Raw genomic sequence first — 17048 nt, 5'->3', positions numbered from 1 at the left:
TTTCCACTGAACAAAGAACTGGCTCTGGGGCCAGAAAAACCGGTCCCAGGCTAGCACCAACTCTCTGCTGGGCCAGAGGAAAGAACCACTTACGTCAGCGGGGGGGCGGAGTTGTTAAGACCAACAACAATAGCAAGACCGCGAAAGGTCGCCATTTTTAAGCGACGAGAAGCTGCAGCTGTACAAACGCGAAGTCATCCATTATTATTGTTGTTGTTGTTGTTGTTGCTGCTGCTTCTTCTCCGTGTTGTTGTTGCTTCGATGTTCGCGCCAAGGTTTATGCAAACGCAGCGACGTAACTGACGTATACAGCGACGTAATGATGTGTCTCCCCTTAGCACCGTGAGCTATGGAAAAGCAAACTGGTTTTCAGCTGGCTCGCAAGTTGAACGAGTTATGAACCAGCACCAGCACTGGCCCCGAACCAGCCCTGGAACTGATTTGGTGGAAAAGGGGTATCTGTAAGGTCCTGCCACAGCATCTCAATGGGGTTCAAGTCAGGTCTTTGACTTGGCCACTAGGTGCATTCAGAAAAACTGAATCGGAATTATTATGGTCAGTAAATCTTGGAGAAGTCATGCGATGGTTCCCCTGACTGCGTCAAGAAGGGAAAAAAATGCCGTGGACCAACAATATCCATCCATCCAGTCAGCTGTCAGTGATGTTTCATGTTACTTCAGAACGTTAACACTTCTGAAGTAATATTCAAGCTTTTGGAGATCTGGATTTGGAAGGAATGTTGAAATGAGGGTCTGTATTAGTGTTGCACCGATACCAGTATCGGGCGGGGCCCCGATCTGGCACTAAAATGGTGGTATCGGTATTGGCGAGTAGCAAGAAATAGGGCGCCGATACCATTTACCGATGCTAGTATGACACTTGAACGCAGCCTTCTCTCTCCCGACACTCACTACACTCTGTGTTGTGTGATCACTGTGCATGCCTGCCAAGCACGCCAAGCAGCTATTGCTATTGACCTGCTCCAGACCAATGAGAGCGGGCCAATAGCCGCTCTTCGGCCAATAGCCGCTCTTAACCAATACAGGGGCAGCTTTTTCATGCGGAGGAAAAACAAACCACGAGAAGAAAATGTCGGCGGTCTGGATATATTTCAGCATAGAAACTCCGGCGAGTACAATGGCTACATGCAAGATTTGCGGCCTGAAAGTTTCGAGAGGTGGAGTTAAATCGGCCAGTTTCAATACCTCGAACCTGATAAAACACTTGAAGACGAAACATGTGAATGAACACAAAGAGTTTCTACTGGATTCACTTTGTATTAGTCTTTTTCCTGTTTCACAAAGGTAAGCAGCAGCCTGACAAAGCCATGATAGCAATGATTTTACATCCAAGTATGCAGCTCTTCATATATATATATATATATATATATATATATATATATATATATATATATATATATATATATATACACACACACATTTCAAACGGAGTGGTATCGGTATCGGCCGGTACTGCACAGCCAGGTATAGGTATCGGGGCCAAAAAAATGGTATCGGTGCAACACTAGTCTGTATTATTATTTTTTTCAGTACAGCCAGCTTTTATTCAGCTCGAACTGGATATGAGGTTGTAAATTACCTTGTAGAGCAAATGTACATTTCTGATCAGATCACACTTCTTCTCAGTCCTACAGATAAAATGGAGAGAGAGCGACCCACGGTCTGAACGTCAAGTGCCTCCCCCCCCCAGCGGACACCATGAACATGCTGAAATCGAGCGGCCTTAAGATCCCCGGCAGGGGTCCGAAGCACTCCAGCCCGGTGGGACGAACCACCACGGGGTCACCGTCCTCCCCTGCAACTCAGAAAGACAGTAAGTCGCCATTTTGTCCCTAATCTCTCACTGCCAATCCCCAGCGCTCAGGAAGTCATGATGCCTTCCTCTGTGGTTAGCCATGATTCAGCTGTTTTCACTAGTGAAAATAGCAGCAGGGAATATCTTAATTTCAGGGAGCCTAGATCAGGAACGAGACGTTGACTCCTTTTTTCCGCTCCATGGTTGCTGACAGACCATGAAGTGAGTAATAATAAGCTCTAGGGCCGAGTACTACATTGTGTGACACAGAAGGGCGTCATGGTTCAGCTCTGCTGTGGAATGCTTTGAGCGGGGAAAAAGGGGAAACACAGGAAGTGAAGTCTCACTAGGTAAACAGCAAGCAGCCTTTAACTGCACACAGTTTATAAAGAGTCTCTTGTTTGCTCTTTATCAGGTTATGTTATTGTGGCAACACTATTTGTATTTTCTACGACGCGCAGCTATCAGAAAAAGCTTGCATTATTTCTAAACGTAGTGTAGCTATTCTTCCAACATCAGTAAAAAGTTTTCTGGGGTTTAGCAGCTTGCCTGTATTTCGAACTTTTGTAGACCTCGTACTTTCATCCAGTGGACAGAATTATGCGGTTGCCTTTGCCAAGAAGCAACGACTTGTCCAAAATATGACATCTGGGCTCATGATGTCCCCCGAATCGAACACAGGGCTAGATTGCACAATCTTGGACTGATAAAAACCATAATGTTTCATTCAGGGATGAGAATTTTCCGCCGATTGGCAGATTTCCGACTTTTTCAGACCAAAATGATCGTTTTTGAGATCGATGTAAATCCGTTGAGAAATTTTTTTTTTTTGGGGGGGGGGGGGGGGGTGTATGATTAACGATCTGTGGTCACCTTATAACGCAGACATCCCAAGTCTCCCGGAAGTTCCGGGAGTCTCCTGCATATTGATAGAAGCGAGCAAGAGCGTGCGCGTGCAACATTAAGGTCTGCATCACGCACCTTAGAATGTGCGCGTGCGAGGGGGTGCGCGAGGGAGACTGTATGCAGTGTTGCCAGATACTGCTGACGTTTTCCAGCCCAAAATATGTTCAAAACCCGCCAAAATGCACTTAAAAGCACCCAATGTGGCAACACTGCCTGTGTGCCTGTTCATGTAGCGCATGCCAGACAAAGAGCATCTTGATTGGGTTACTCAGCAAAATAAGCCAATCAGCTTTCGGTGTGGGCGGGCTTTTATCTCTTTTCTCGAGTACCGGAGTTTGAGTCAGTGCAGCCTACAGGATCGGCATGGCAGAGAGAGAGCGCGAGCCCCAAAAAATATATATCAATTACACGTCATATATAAGTGTGTATCTTTTATAAATGAGGTTAGCTTATCTAATGTAGCATGTTGGGGAGAATCATAGTATCATATCTATATTTCTGATAAAATTTTAGGTATGATAGCATGTATAACTCTCCTACTTATTGCTCATTTCATAGGGGGACGGGGGGGGGAATTGCTGGCATGTGCCGCGCGGGAGCGTCTGCCCACGTTTTTTAGGCCGAGATGAACTTATAGTTTTTGATTTAAAAAAAATTTCCAATATGTAATGCCCATTGTACATGCCTGTTCTTTAACTCAAAATCACCATCTCGATCTTCAGATTGACCGTATGGTATCTGTATTACATTACACAACATCCTGTCCAGATAAAACCTCGTTAGTCCACACAACAGTTGAAAGGGAAGTGATGAGTGATGTTGAATGTTGCCTGCTTAATATGCAAGAGCTCCTGCTACCATGATAACATCAGAAGAAAGCTTCAGAGAATTATATGATAGAACTTTTTTCTGGTTTGCACTTCATTGTAAAGGATTAGAGTATTCAAAGACATGAATCACAAAAATGCAGAAATATAATACTGTCGAGCTCGTTTATATTAAAAGGTGCATTGATTTTTTTGAAATCATCAAATGTGAATTGATTAAAAACAAGTCTCTTGTATCATATTAATCATTTTCACCTGGGAGTCCACCAAGAAGGGGAATTTATTTCCAAATACATTGCAAATTTTTGCTGATAAAATTAATGGTTTTGGGGTAAAAAAAAAAAAAATAGCCAAAAATAATTAGCCCCATGGGCCCCACCCCTCCCCCCGTGCCCCGCCCCATTTTTTTCAGACTTTTAAAATATTTTTCATTCTCATCCCTGTTCATTCTTTAAAGGTGACCTATTATACCCCTTTTCCAGAAGTTAACACAGCTCCCAGAGGTTTTAATGAAATGTCTGTGACATGCTTTGGGAAAATACCACAAGGATAAAGCTCTCTCCTCACCCGGTCTAAACAGCCCTGTTCAAAACAGCCGATTTGAGTGCCTGCTCCTTTAAATGATAATGAGCCACTGTTCACCCCGCCCTCCTCTTCCATCGACCAAGCAGGTATCACTTTCATCATAAATATTCATTCGCAATGGCATTTCTCACGCCATGAGTGGAGATACTCCGATGAGAGGGTGGGATCATGCTAATGAGATGATCCCCTTATGACATAGAAAGGGGAGACGAATCTGAACAGCTTGCTGAAGCACATGTGTTTTGAACAAAACAAACCGACTGGGTGTCTTATTTCAGAGTTTGTTGGTGGTAGGCACTTCAGATACCCAAATGTAAGCACTGAAAAAACAATATGTCGCCTTTAATAAAATCCTATGACCAGGGCTCGACATTAACGGTTGTCCGCTTGTCCGGGACAAGTGATCCTTTATGTCGGACAAGTTCATCGTCTCAGTTACGTGTCCGATTGGACAAGTGCCAAAATACGCCGATATTCGGGTTACATATCAAATTTATCAGTTTATTCACATGATTTCCGAAGCATATTGTTTTGATGAATCGCCGGATGTTTCTCTTCGGAAAGAGCGATGTGCGCATGCGCAATATTCCGCTTGCGAAACCGGCCAATACCGCTTCGTGTATTTGAGCTGAAAAGTAAACGGTCGTTTACCAAACCCTCCAGGATTTTGCGATGTTGCGATTTGCAACATCAACACAAATTCAACCAATCCCCGCGAATTCAGAGCGGTGTTGCAATTGTATCCAATCACCGCAACTTTCCCGTAAATTTGACCAATCGTTGGCGTCGTCTTGAGGTGACGTCGACAAACTACCTTCTGCCTTACTTCCGTGTTTCCGTTCAAGAGAAGCAGCATGTGCGAGTCAGTGTTTATGTTGGCTTAAATTCTGTTACTGAAAGTGTGTTGTGTTTACAGTGAAGGACTGTGCACACTTTACATTATTTTTTACTTAATACAATAAATTAATGGATGCCAACATTTTTGCCAAAATGGTATTTTATTTTCCATTGTTTAGGCAGCTTCAGCATCATACTGTGAGATTCCGTTCAAATAGTTTTTTTTTTTTATGAAGCCTGAGCCATTTATTTTATTAGTTTATAATTATTGTTTAATTTAGTCTTCAGGAGAGACTGCCTGCACACAGTACTAGTATTAATAGTTTTTTTTGTCTTGCATGAAAGCTGAGGCATTTATATTATATTTGAAGGTAACTTCATGTTGTGCTGTGAGGTTCTCTGCACTTTAACTTTTGAACCAACAGGAGCATTTGGATAAGTAAAGCCTATTTTTCTGCATTTTTGTAGTCCTGGTAATCTTTTATATTGGTAAAGTTGTTTATAGGACCATTTCTCAGTGTCTTTTTGTTTTTTTTTAATCAATAGTTTTTCAGTAATAACTTAATATTTAACATATCACTCAATTTTAATCACAAACAGAGAAAATCGCAACAATTTCTTGCAACTTTCACTTCCTCCCGCAATGTAATCGCAACAAAAACCTAAAAAACACCGCAACTTTCATCGCAACCATTAAATACCATACAGGAGCCACACTGAATAATTAGACAACAACAATTAATCAGTGGAGGATATATATTCAAAGTTAATAATTTAAAAATGAAAATATATGAGTGATTCCATGCTTATGGGTACTGAAATGGGGACATGAACTTATTTTTAAAAATTCACCTAAAACCATTTCTTTTTTTACCATCCGGTCACAAAACATGTAATCTTTAATGAATGATATGTTAAAAGATAACTTTAATTTTCTGAGACGTAATAAAAACATATTTATATGCCAAAGTCAGAACGTAACAGAAGTGTTGTGGACATATATATTCTCAATTTTAACAACGTAGAATTACTTTTTGAAACATAGGAAGGTGATGTTTTAGCAAATATAATTAATAAACATGTGTAGTAGAATAAACATACACATTCTTTCAATAAGATTAACATGGTATATAGTAGGGGTGTGCAAAAATATCGATACGGCGATATATCGCGATACTTTGTCTTCTGATTCAATATCGATACTCAATTTGAATATCGATATTTTTTCAAATAATAAATCATGTTTCAGACGGGTTGTAAATCCAGTACGACTTCCGCACCTCCGCTCCGCGAGGTGTCGCTGTGCCGCTCCCTCACTGCAAGGCACTCTTCGTCTTCTCTTTTTTCCCCGGCGGTTGCAGTGAGGAAAAAAAACAGGCAAGCATGGCTGTTAACGTAAACCTAGAGACGCCGCCGAACTTTAAGGCAGATGTTTGGAGGCACTTTGGATTCCAAAGGAAAGGAGAAAAAACAGTGAGCCGGTGTTCTGTAAAGTTATCCTACCTCTTGGATATGTCCTACCAAGCCTACTGCGCATGCGCGAAATCCAGGCGGGTAGGAAAATTCAACAGTAGTTTTGTCCTACCGATCAGCTGGGCTGATAGAAAATCGGTGAGTATTTCACGCATTTGCCGATTTTTATGTTTTGTGCGTATTGGTCGAGTCTTTGGCCGAGTCAAATAATTTGTAATGCCTTGTTTTGAATAATAAACCGGTCTGTATGAGAACTTGCTAATTCATGTGTTCTGCGCATGCGCAGTAGGCTTCGCGCATGCGCAGTAGGAGACTAAGATGCACACTGCACTTTTCAGTGTGTTTCAGACAGTGTGTTGTTCCTGCAAAATAAGCACAAGTTAAATGTTCTCAGGTATATGTTCTCAAGTTTACAAAGAACAAATTGATATTAGTGTTAGCACTGAAATGTATGTGCAGTCTGCAGTGCAAGTTTTAAGTTTTCATAAAACAATTTGATTCTGCTTGTTAAGCAGCACTGATGTGTCCATGCTTACAGAAAAGTTGATAATACTAGCACAGAAATGGGAATTTTCTGTATGTTGTAGTGAAGCAACTCTTGGTTTTGCCAGCAGTGGAATAGAGACAAATATATGTCTGGCAAGAGTGTGTAGTTATGTATGTGAAATGTAATTTTACAGTGGTCAATAAATTCTGATTTTCTTCAGTGACACAGATATCGTGATGTGGTTGAAATTTCTTGCAATATATCGATTATCGCAGAATCGCTGTACCGTGATATTATCGTTATCGTGGGCAAAATATCGCCATAGTATCGTATCGTGAGGTATCTGGTGAGACCCAGCCCTAGTATATAGCTAGATTGTAATTAATTTGTAACAGACGTGAGATGGACAATCGTAACAGAAGTAATGTAACAGACATCATTTTGGAACTCATAGGCTTGACTTTGGCATATACAGTAAATGTTTTTATTACATCTCAGAAAATTCAAGTTATCTTTTAACATATCATTCGTTAAAGATTACATGTTTTGTGACCTGATGGTAAAAAAAGAAATGGTTTTAGGTGAATTTTTAAAAATAAGTTCATGTCCCCATTTCAGTACCCATAAGCGTGGAATCACGCATATATAATTCTAATTTTCTGGTTTTTAATTTCTCATAAATAAATTAATGATTGGAGTCCAATTTTTTTCTGCAGTGAATAGATTTTTGTGTTAAAGTCATCTCATCTCATTATCTGTAGCCGCTTTATCCTTCTACAGGGTCGCAGGCAAGCTGGAGCCTATCCCAGCTGACTATGGGCGAAAGGCGGGGTACACCCTGGACAAGTCGCCAGGTCATCACAGGGCTGACACATAGACACAGACAACCATTCACACTCACATTCACACCTACGCTCAATTTAGAGTCACCAGTTAACCTAACCTGCATGTCTTTGGACTGTGGGGGAAACCGGAGCACCCGGAGGAAACCCACGCGGACACGGGGAGAACATGCAAACTCCACACAGAAAGGCCCTCGCCGGCCCCGGGGCTCGAACCCAGGACCTTCTTGCTGTGAGGTGACAGCGCTAACCACTACACCACCGTGCCGCCGTGTTAAAGTAATTCTGGTGAAATTAGTTTATTACAAATAGTTTGTGTTTTTTTTTTTCCTCAAATTTTTTTTGGACAACTCAACTTCACATTCGGACAAGTAAATTTCCTTTCAACTTGCTCGACAGGACAAGTGGTTTCAAAAGTTAATGTAGAGCCCTGCCTTTGACACATGCAGTTATTGGAAAATAATCAACTTCCGGGTGGTAAAAGTATCTCTGCTTCTTGTTGGACCCTATTCTCATGTAACAGCACTAAGGCTACATCCACACGACAATGGCAACGAGATTTTTTTTTTAAATATCGCGTCCACATGGGCAACGGATCAGTAAAATATCAGGTTCATATGGCAACGCAACACTTGCTGAAAATGATGCAATACACATGCCACACCTCTACGTGCGCTGTAAGACGGTCCCATCGGAGACACCAGAACAATAGAAGAAATAGACGCATGCGCATAAACCCCTTCTTCTGTAGCATCAGCCACAAAGTTTTGATGATTAATCAGTAGCGTAAAACGAAAGACGCAGAAAGAGGAATGAATGGGGGTAGATGGAAGCCGGTACGCCAACATTCTGATATCCTCCAGAATTCTTTAATGGTCCGTAATAAATTGAATGCTACATGTTGATGGATTACTTTGTTCTTCTACGCACTTTTTGAGGAATGTATTGTCGGACTTAAACCAACATCTGAAGAGGTGAGATCGCTCCTTTTTTTTTTTCCTATTTTTGCTGTCGGGATTGTTTTTGTTTTTGGAAAGCGCACGGGCGGTGCACGGTTTGGTACTGCTTCCGCAGTGTTTGGACTAAAGACTCTGCCCTAAGGGCTATTCTCTCACTCCTCTCTCTCTCTCTCTCTCTCACTTTGCACCATTACACAATAAATATTCACAGTGAAAATATTTTGTAAGCGCGTTTCATGAACCAAGTTATAGGATTTGTTGACAACTCGCATCAAGTTTGTTACACTTCTACCCGGCGTGAAGCACTGACAGTCATGTGGTTGTGACGTCATCGTAAACAAATCCGTTCTACTCATCCAGACGACTTCGCAACGGGGCCGTTGCCAGATTTTTCCACTCTGGAACCCGTTCTCAAAAGATTTCGTTTTGGGGCACCCAAAACGCCGGTGCCGTGTGGACGCCAGGCCGAAACGATAAACGATTTTCTCAGGTTCACCTGAATCCGTTGCCGTGTGGACAGGGCCTAAGATGATGCGTTTTCAGGTGTTTCTGGGAAAAGGTGGATCCGCATTACAAAAGATGATGCAGATTCCATTCAGATTGTATTCCTTCCATGAATAATGCACGCTCGCTCTTGGAGACGGCCTTTGTATTTTTTTGGCTGCCTCTCACTGAGCTTAGAGATTGGCTTCATTAGCTGGAATATTTCTAAATGCACTTGTCTGACATACTTTGGTGTTCAGTGAGTGGTGATTTAGGGTTGGGAATGGTCCTATGTAAATTAAATCTACTTCCATATCTGGACTTTAGTTCAGATTGACTTTCTGTCCAATCCATATCGCATGCTTGTCTGCAGGAATGGAGCACGGTTACGTTTTAATAAATAAAAGAAGGGGGAAAAAGAAATGCTTGTATATATAACAGTGTGAATATAACATTGGCAAGCAAGGGCAGGGCTCGCTGTCAAAGAGCCAACCGTAATTACAGCACAGTTCACCAAGTGTGACATTAGACAATGGGACAATGAACAAGCAGTGCATTTGAGGTTATTTTGGTTCTCTATGTCTGTGTAATGAGTATCATTACAGTATAAACACTTTGCTTTGCAGACAACACTAGTACGATCATAACGAAGGATCTGAAGATATTAAGTAGGGATGCTTGAGCTAATTGACAGAATTGATATTCAGTTAATGTAAATAGTTATAACTCAAATAACATTTAGCTTGTTTGTGTTATGAATCACGTAGTGCATCACTTTACAACACAAGTATAAGTAGTTGAATCTTTTTTTTGTCAGACTGGTGGCATTGATGAGCGCCGCATTGTTTAATTTATCGTATGTGTCAAGGTATCGAAGGTTGTGATTCACATCGAAGGAGGAGTCACTCCCAAAAAGAGCCGATTCACTGATTCCAGGTGTTGAATACTGAGTCAAGCCCAAAGCTTTGGAGTCGATTCCACACTTGTAAAATAATTTAGCGCAAGCAAAACGAATTCATCATTGGAGTGTTTCAGACAGCGAGCCAGTCAATGGATAATTTGAATCTGACATGTTGGAATTGAACAAACCGTGGCTAGAAATGCAGGTGAGACCATCCCCCAGTGATTGAGAACATTGGCCCATGGGTCTTACTAAAATATTGTTGTGTAGAGCCTGTAAGAAAATCCATCCATCCATTATCCATAACCGCTTATCCTGTGCAGGGTTGCGGGCAAGTTGGAGCCTATCCCAGCTGACTATGGGCGAGAGGCGGGGTACACCCTGGACAAATCGCCAGGTCATTGCAGAGCTGACGCATAGAGACAAACAAACATTCACACCTACGGTTAATTTAGAGCCACCAGTTAGCCTAACCTGCACGTCTTTGGACGGTGGGGGAAACCAGAGCACCCAGAGGAAACCCACGCAGAACATGCAAACTCCACACAGAAAGGCCCCCGTCGGCCACGGGGCTCGAACCCAGGACCTTCTTGCTGTGAGGCGACAGTGCTAACCACTACACCACTGTGCCACCCCTGTAAGAAAATGTACCATGAAATACAGTGATCTTAACTTTAGTTTGGGTGACTGCACTGTAAAACAAGTTAGTCACCTCATTTGCTACTTGTGTTATAACAGCTATAAACAGCAATGTGGCAACCAGAGACCACGGAATGTTCATGGAATTTGGTGACTTGTAGCGATGACGAGTGAAATAACCATTGGCGAGACAAAGTGTGCCTTAGAGCATTAAACTAATCTCAACTCGACTACCAGAAGGAGTGAAGGATGACACAGCAATGACCGTTGACTGACAGATGAATCTTGGAAACATTTGGGGTGGGAAAGGTATTCAAGAGGGATACCTAGGTAACCAGAGCCTGGAATTTCCACTTGTAACCAGCTGTCAGTTACAAAGTGATGGGTGACAAGCAAATCGCTTGAGATATGGATGGCCCTTAAATGTCCCTGACCACCTCCTCCTTCTTTCGGCTGCTCCCGTACGTTTGGGATCACCACAGCAGATCTTTCCCACATGTTTGATTTGGCATAGGTTTTACACAACTGACTCCCCAACCTATCCTAAGTACAACCCCACTAAGGCACGAAGTACAACCCCAGCGGTTGGGTATTTTATCAAATCTGCATGTCTTTGAACTGCAGGGGAAGCCGGAGCACTCCAAGGAAACCCACACAGACATGGGGAGAACATGCAAATTCCACACAGAAAGGCCCCCGTTGGCCGTGAGGTTTGAACCCGGAACCTCCTTGTTGTGAGGTGACAGTTTTAACTACTACACCACCGTGCTGTGCTTAAATGTCCCTCAACAACATCTTGTTTTATGCCTTTTGAATGTCCATTGTTTGTAAAGGAACAGCTTTATTTCTGACTGTTATAAAGTGTTGACACTGGAGACTCCTTCCAAAAATGTGGAATGTCCACTATACAAGTCCCTGTCTTATTTGTTACTCCAGAAACTTGGTGTTTGAACGAGTGCATGTAATATTAACCTGTGAGTTGTTGGTTATAATTAAGGGGCAGTTTCACAATCAGGGTATACTTTTCAGGTCCACAGTAGTCCAAAAACCAAACCTTAAATATTTGTTTCTTTGCTACCAGAAATGACCTTTTGAGATGGAAATGAACTGCGCAGAATTTCCAAGCTACAGTGGTGCTTGAAAGTTTGTGAACCCTTTAGAATTTTCTATATTTCTGTATAAATATGACCCAAAACATCATCAGATTTTCACACAAGTCCTAAAAGTAGATAAAGAGAACCCAGTTAAACAAATGAGACAAAAATATTATACTTGGTCATTTATTTATTGAGGAAAATGATCCAATATTACATATCTGTGAGTGGCAAAAGTATGTGAACCTCTAGGATTTGCAGTTCATTTGAAGGTGAAATTAGAGTCAGGTGTTTTCAATCAATGGGATGATAATCAGGTGTGAGTGGGCACCCTGTTTTATTTAAAGAACAGGGATCTATCAAAGTCTGATCTTCACAACACATGTTTGTGGAAGTGTATCATGGCATGAACAAAGGAGATTTCTGAGGACCTCAGAAAAAGCGTTGTTGATGCTCATCAGGCTGGAAAAGGTTACAAAACCATCTCTAAAGAGTTTGGACTCCACCAATCCACAGTCAGACAGATTGTGTACAAATGGAGGAGATTAAAGACCACTCTTACCCTCCCCAGGAGTGGTCAACCAACAAAGATCACTCCAAGAGCAAGGTGTGTAATAGTCAGCGAGGTCACAAAGGACCCCAGAGTAACTTCTAAGCAACTGAAGGCCTCTCTCACATTAGCTAATGTTAATGTTCATGAGTCCATCATCAGGAGAACACTGAACAACAATGGTATGCATGGCAGGGTTGCAAGGAGAAAGCCACTGCTCTCCAAAACGAACATTGCTGCTTGTCTGCAGTTTGCTAAAGATCATGTGGACAAGCCAGAAGGCTATTGGAAAAATGTTTTGTGGATGGATGAGACCAAAATAGAACTGTTTGGTTTAAACGAGAAGCATTATATTTGGAGAAAGGAAAACACTGCATTCCAGCATAAGAACCTTATCCCATCTGTGAAACATGGTGATGGTAGTATCATGGTTTGGGCCTGTTTTGCTGCATCTGGGCCAGGACGGCTTGCCATCATTGATGTAACAATGAATTCTGAATTATACCAGTGAATTCTAAAGGAAAATGTCAGGACATCTGTCCATGAACTGAATCTCAAGAGAAGATGAGTCATGCAGCAAGACAACGACCCTAAGCACACAAGTCATTCTACCAAAGAATGATTAAAGAAGAATAATGTTAATGTTTTGGAATGGCCAAGTCAAAGTCCTGACCTTAATCCAATTGAAATGTTGTGGAAGGACCTGAAGTGAGCAGTTCATGTGAGGAAACCCACCAACATCCCAGAGTTGAAGCTGTTCTGTACAGAGGAATGGGCTAAAATTCCTCCAAGCCGGTGTGCAGGACTGATCAACAATTACCGGGAACGTTGAGTTGCAGTTATTGCTGCACAAGGGGGTCACACCAGACACTGAAAGCAAAGGTTCACATACTTTTGCCACTCACAGATATGTAATATTGGATCATTTTCCTCAATAAATAAATGACCAAGTATAATATTTTTGTCTCATTTGTTTAACTGGGTTCTCTTTATCTACTTTTAGGACTCGTGTGAAAATCTGATGATGTTTTAGGTCATATTTATGCAGAAATATAGAAAATTCTAAAGGGTTCACAAACTTTCAAGCACCACTGTACAGGTCATATACTGGGCGTGTTACTTGTGTTGAGAAGACATCAGCATATAGTGTATTTCTAAAATTGACCACCTTTCTTATAGTCCATAAGAGTAAGGTATACAAAGTGGAAAAACTGTTGAAATGTCTGTGACGTACGAGGTGTGTCAGAAAAGAAACAGGACTGGAGTCACAAATTTATGTCAACTACAAACTAAAAGTTTTCCCCTTCGAAATAATCCCCCTCGAGTCTAACGCACTTTCCCATCCTTCTCCACCACGCCTCCATGCACTCCTGGGAGGATTCTCTCAGGATTCCCTGCAGCTCCGTTGTCACGGCCCTCTTGATGGCTTCCGCATCAGGAAAACGGGTCCCCTTGATGACCCTCTTGAGCTTGGGGAAAAGGAAAAAATCACACGGAGCCAGGTCGGGTGAGTAGGGAGGTTGCTGCAGCACGGCAATGTTCTTCTTGGCAAGGAACTGCTGGATGCTCAGGACGTTGTGAGCTGGCACGTTGTCGTGGTGAAGCAGCCACAAGTTGTCTTGCCACAACTCTCGTCTCTTCTCGCGCACTGAATGAAGCGAACGCCACAGGATCTCTTTGTAGACGTGCTGGTTGATCATCTGGCCCTGTGGCAAGAACTCTATGTATTGAACGCGATCAACATGAGTTTGACTTTGGACTTCGATGGTCTGGCTTTCTTTGGCCTCGGTGACTCTGGACTCTTCCACTGAAGGCTTTGGCGCTTGGTCTCTGGGTCGTACTCAGAGATCCATGACTCCTCACCTGTGATGACTCTCCCAAGCAAGTCTGGTTCGGTTTCAAGACGCTCGAGGATGTCTTGGCACACCTACATACGCCGCTCCTTCTGGTCATCGTTCAGCAGCTTCGGCACCATCTTCACGCAGATCTTCCGCATGCCCAAATCTTCGGTGATAATCTTCCAGACGTTGTTGCAGTTCATGCCCAGCTCACTTGCGATCAGTTGAACAGTCAGCCGACGATCGCCTCGCACCACCTGCCTCACGCGCTCAACGTTGGCCTCAGTCCTGCTTGTTGAAGGCCTTCCGCTCCTGGGGTCGTCTTCCATGTCCTTGCGTCCCTCTTTGAACCTCTTGTGCCACTTGAAAACCCGTGAGCGTGACATCGTCTCATCTCCGTACACTTGCTGCAGTGTGTTTCTGATGGAGTTTTCCCCAGCCAGACCAGAAACTTCAGGTTGGTTCGTTGCTCTGTGCCCATCGCTTGGCAGCCTAAAATTGAGGAGCTGTTAACAGAAGCACGTGAAAAAACATACAATGGCTGCAGAGAGCCGAGATCGCAGTTATATACTCCCCGGATATTACTTCGCACAGTGACGCAACCTGCTAATCCCTACCCCACTCATAACTCACACAGCACACCAAGTCCTGTTACTTTTCTGACACACCTCGTATGTTAAGTACAAATTTTCAAGTCCTGTGCAGCGATGTTTGGACACGGTGGTAACTGTAGTAAGTAACAACTGAAGTGGTGACGATCCTTGTGGTTTTCCTAAGAGGACACTTTTTGACGGACTCGCATTTCAACCACATGTGAAGCTCTCCTGCAAATGTGTCTCACATCTGTTTCAAGTCCTTTTTTTTTTTTTTACTATGCAACAACAGTGTCTTCAAAAGAGACAAATATTTTCTTCAAAAATCATTTACAACCGCATCATATGGTCAGTGATTTCTGGAGAGGACATTTTTGACGGCTTTTAAAGGAGTCTGTCAGAGGCACTTAGTTTCCAAAACAGTGTAACTTCCACTTAAGTATCCTTCTGTTGTGAATGAAAGCACCGTATACGTCCCAAAGTAAAACCTAGTTAGTGCTAAAAATGCAGTTCTGAATTTAACCAGTAAAATCGAAGTGTAATAATTAAAGTAGAAGGAAATGACCACAAGGTCAAAACTGAGCCCGTATTTGACTCTTAAAAATGCATTTATAAGAACTCATAAGAGACATTGGTGCTGTAAGTAGGGCTGGTGTGTCCCTGTAAAATAAGGTAGAAGAAACTCCAGCGCATATACAGTATCCTGGACCTAGTTGCAGGAGTTAGGGTGTTTTCACACCTGGTCCCCTTTAAAGGAACCAGACTCAGTCCTCTTTAAGTGGACCAAAAAGTGGACCAACAGAAAAAGAACTCAGTTCTTTTTGTGTTCACACTGTGAATTTATTACAAAGAGGACTGGGTTCTCTTTCTGGTCCAGTTAAGCTTTGATGGGGCCTCAGTCCTCTTTCTGTTCACACCAGGTCCTCTAGAGCCCTCAGACCCCCAGTGCACGGAATTCTGGGTAATTTTCTCTTGAATCAAAATGTCTGCTGCCATGCTTGCCCTGCTGTATTCTTTGATCAAAATAGTGCGGATTAAGGAAAATAAATTTATTATACTTTTTATATATATAAGTGCTGTCAAAAATGTCGCGTTATTAACGCGTTAACTTGACTCAATTTTAACGGCGATAATTTTTTTATCGCGAGATTAACGCTCTGTGACATGATGTAGGTTTTTCATAAGCTTTTGAAACTGCCAGGAACTTGGAACAGAGACTTTGGTTAGAAAACCGATAGCAGCTAGACTGTGATGCCACGCCCCGCACAGCCAGAGTCCTCTGCGCGCTAGTCGAGATGGGATTTATGGCTCTTTGATGGGATCCGCATCTTTGTGATCCGTTCTTTGAAAAGAGCCGTTCAAAAGACTGGCTCATTTGGCTCTTTTTAAATATTTATTCAGTTTTAAGAAGACAGCGTCTAAAGAAGCCAGATCCCTCTGAACTGTAAACTCAATGCTATCCCAGAAATCCTTCCTGTAATATGCAAATTTGGCCGCCTCTGATTGGACAGCGCGACGCATCAACAGGCAGAAAGTGTAAAAGTACAAAATGTGTTAAGTGAGCTGAAACAGTAAAGATCAGATTCAATGCGATATTTATCAACGAACAACTTAAACTTAATATAATAGTGTACTTTATATAATAATCAAGCATGTCAAGCCTACCGTCACTGTGTAACCTGTCTCTCTGATTAAAAGTTGTAGACTAACTCAAACAGTAGATCATTTCACTCATGGTTCTCTTGCTAGCCCCGCGCCGGTGCTCGGCTTAGGTTTCACTTTGCAGTGGCTGTGTCAAGACGTGTTATGCTTTGCAATAAAAAAAAAAAAAAAACATTGGTGCAAAGCAAGCCCATTCACTTTTTTATGCTGATAAGAGAATTATAATGGTTTTTATGTGACAAAAATGTGCGATTAAATTGCGATTAATCGCGAGTTAACTATGACTGTCGCGACATTAATCGCAATTAAATATTTTAATCGCTTGACAGCACTAATATATATATATATATATATATATATATATATATATATATATATATAAAATTTATATTTATATTATATTATGTATTTATAATATAGTTATATTATTGTGGCCAACTCATCAGTCAGTAAGTTCAGAGAACTGTAAAGCAGCTGTGGTAAGTTCCAAACGGAAGTTGAGTTTCCCTGCTACAGTCACGTGACCAACTACGGCAAACGAAGAAGGTTAAACTCCA

General features: G+C 42.1%; 2 protein-coding genes across 4 annotated transcripts in view; one reads left to right on the top strand and one right to left on the bottom strand.

Moving 5' to 3' along the window:
- clip2 (CAP-GLY domain containing linker protein 2) overlaps nt 1–17048 on the top strand; it is a 135421-nt gene that overhangs the window by 16842 nt on the left and 101531 nt on the right. For all 3 annotated transcript variants that reach the window (XR_009651807.1, XM_060912137.1, XM_060912136.1), the window contains exon 2: nt 1647–1833. Coding sequence is in view for 2 of the 3 variants with exons in the window: in XM_060912137.1 (XP_060768120.1) it covers nt 1719–1833 (115 nt within the window). In the remaining variant the exon portion in view is untranslated. The remainder of the gene's footprint in view (nt 1–1646; nt 1834–17048) is intronic.
- On the bottom strand, nt 14326–14717 carry LOC132875395 (protein GVQW3-like). Its single transcript, XM_060912168.1, is given in 2 exon segments — nt 14326–14648; nt 14651–14717. Coding segments are annotated over 2 exon segments (390 nt in total).

Source organism: Neoarius graeffei, chromosome 28 (assembly GCF_027579695.1).
Source record: "Neoarius graeffei isolate fNeoGra1 chromosome 28, fNeoGra1.pri, whole genome shotgun sequence".
Lineage (NCBI taxonomy): Eukaryota > Metazoa > Chordata > Actinopteri > Siluriformes > Ariidae > Neoarius > Neoarius graeffei.
Note: the sequence above shows the minus strand (reverse complement) of the source record. Positions and strands in the feature narration are given on the sequence as shown.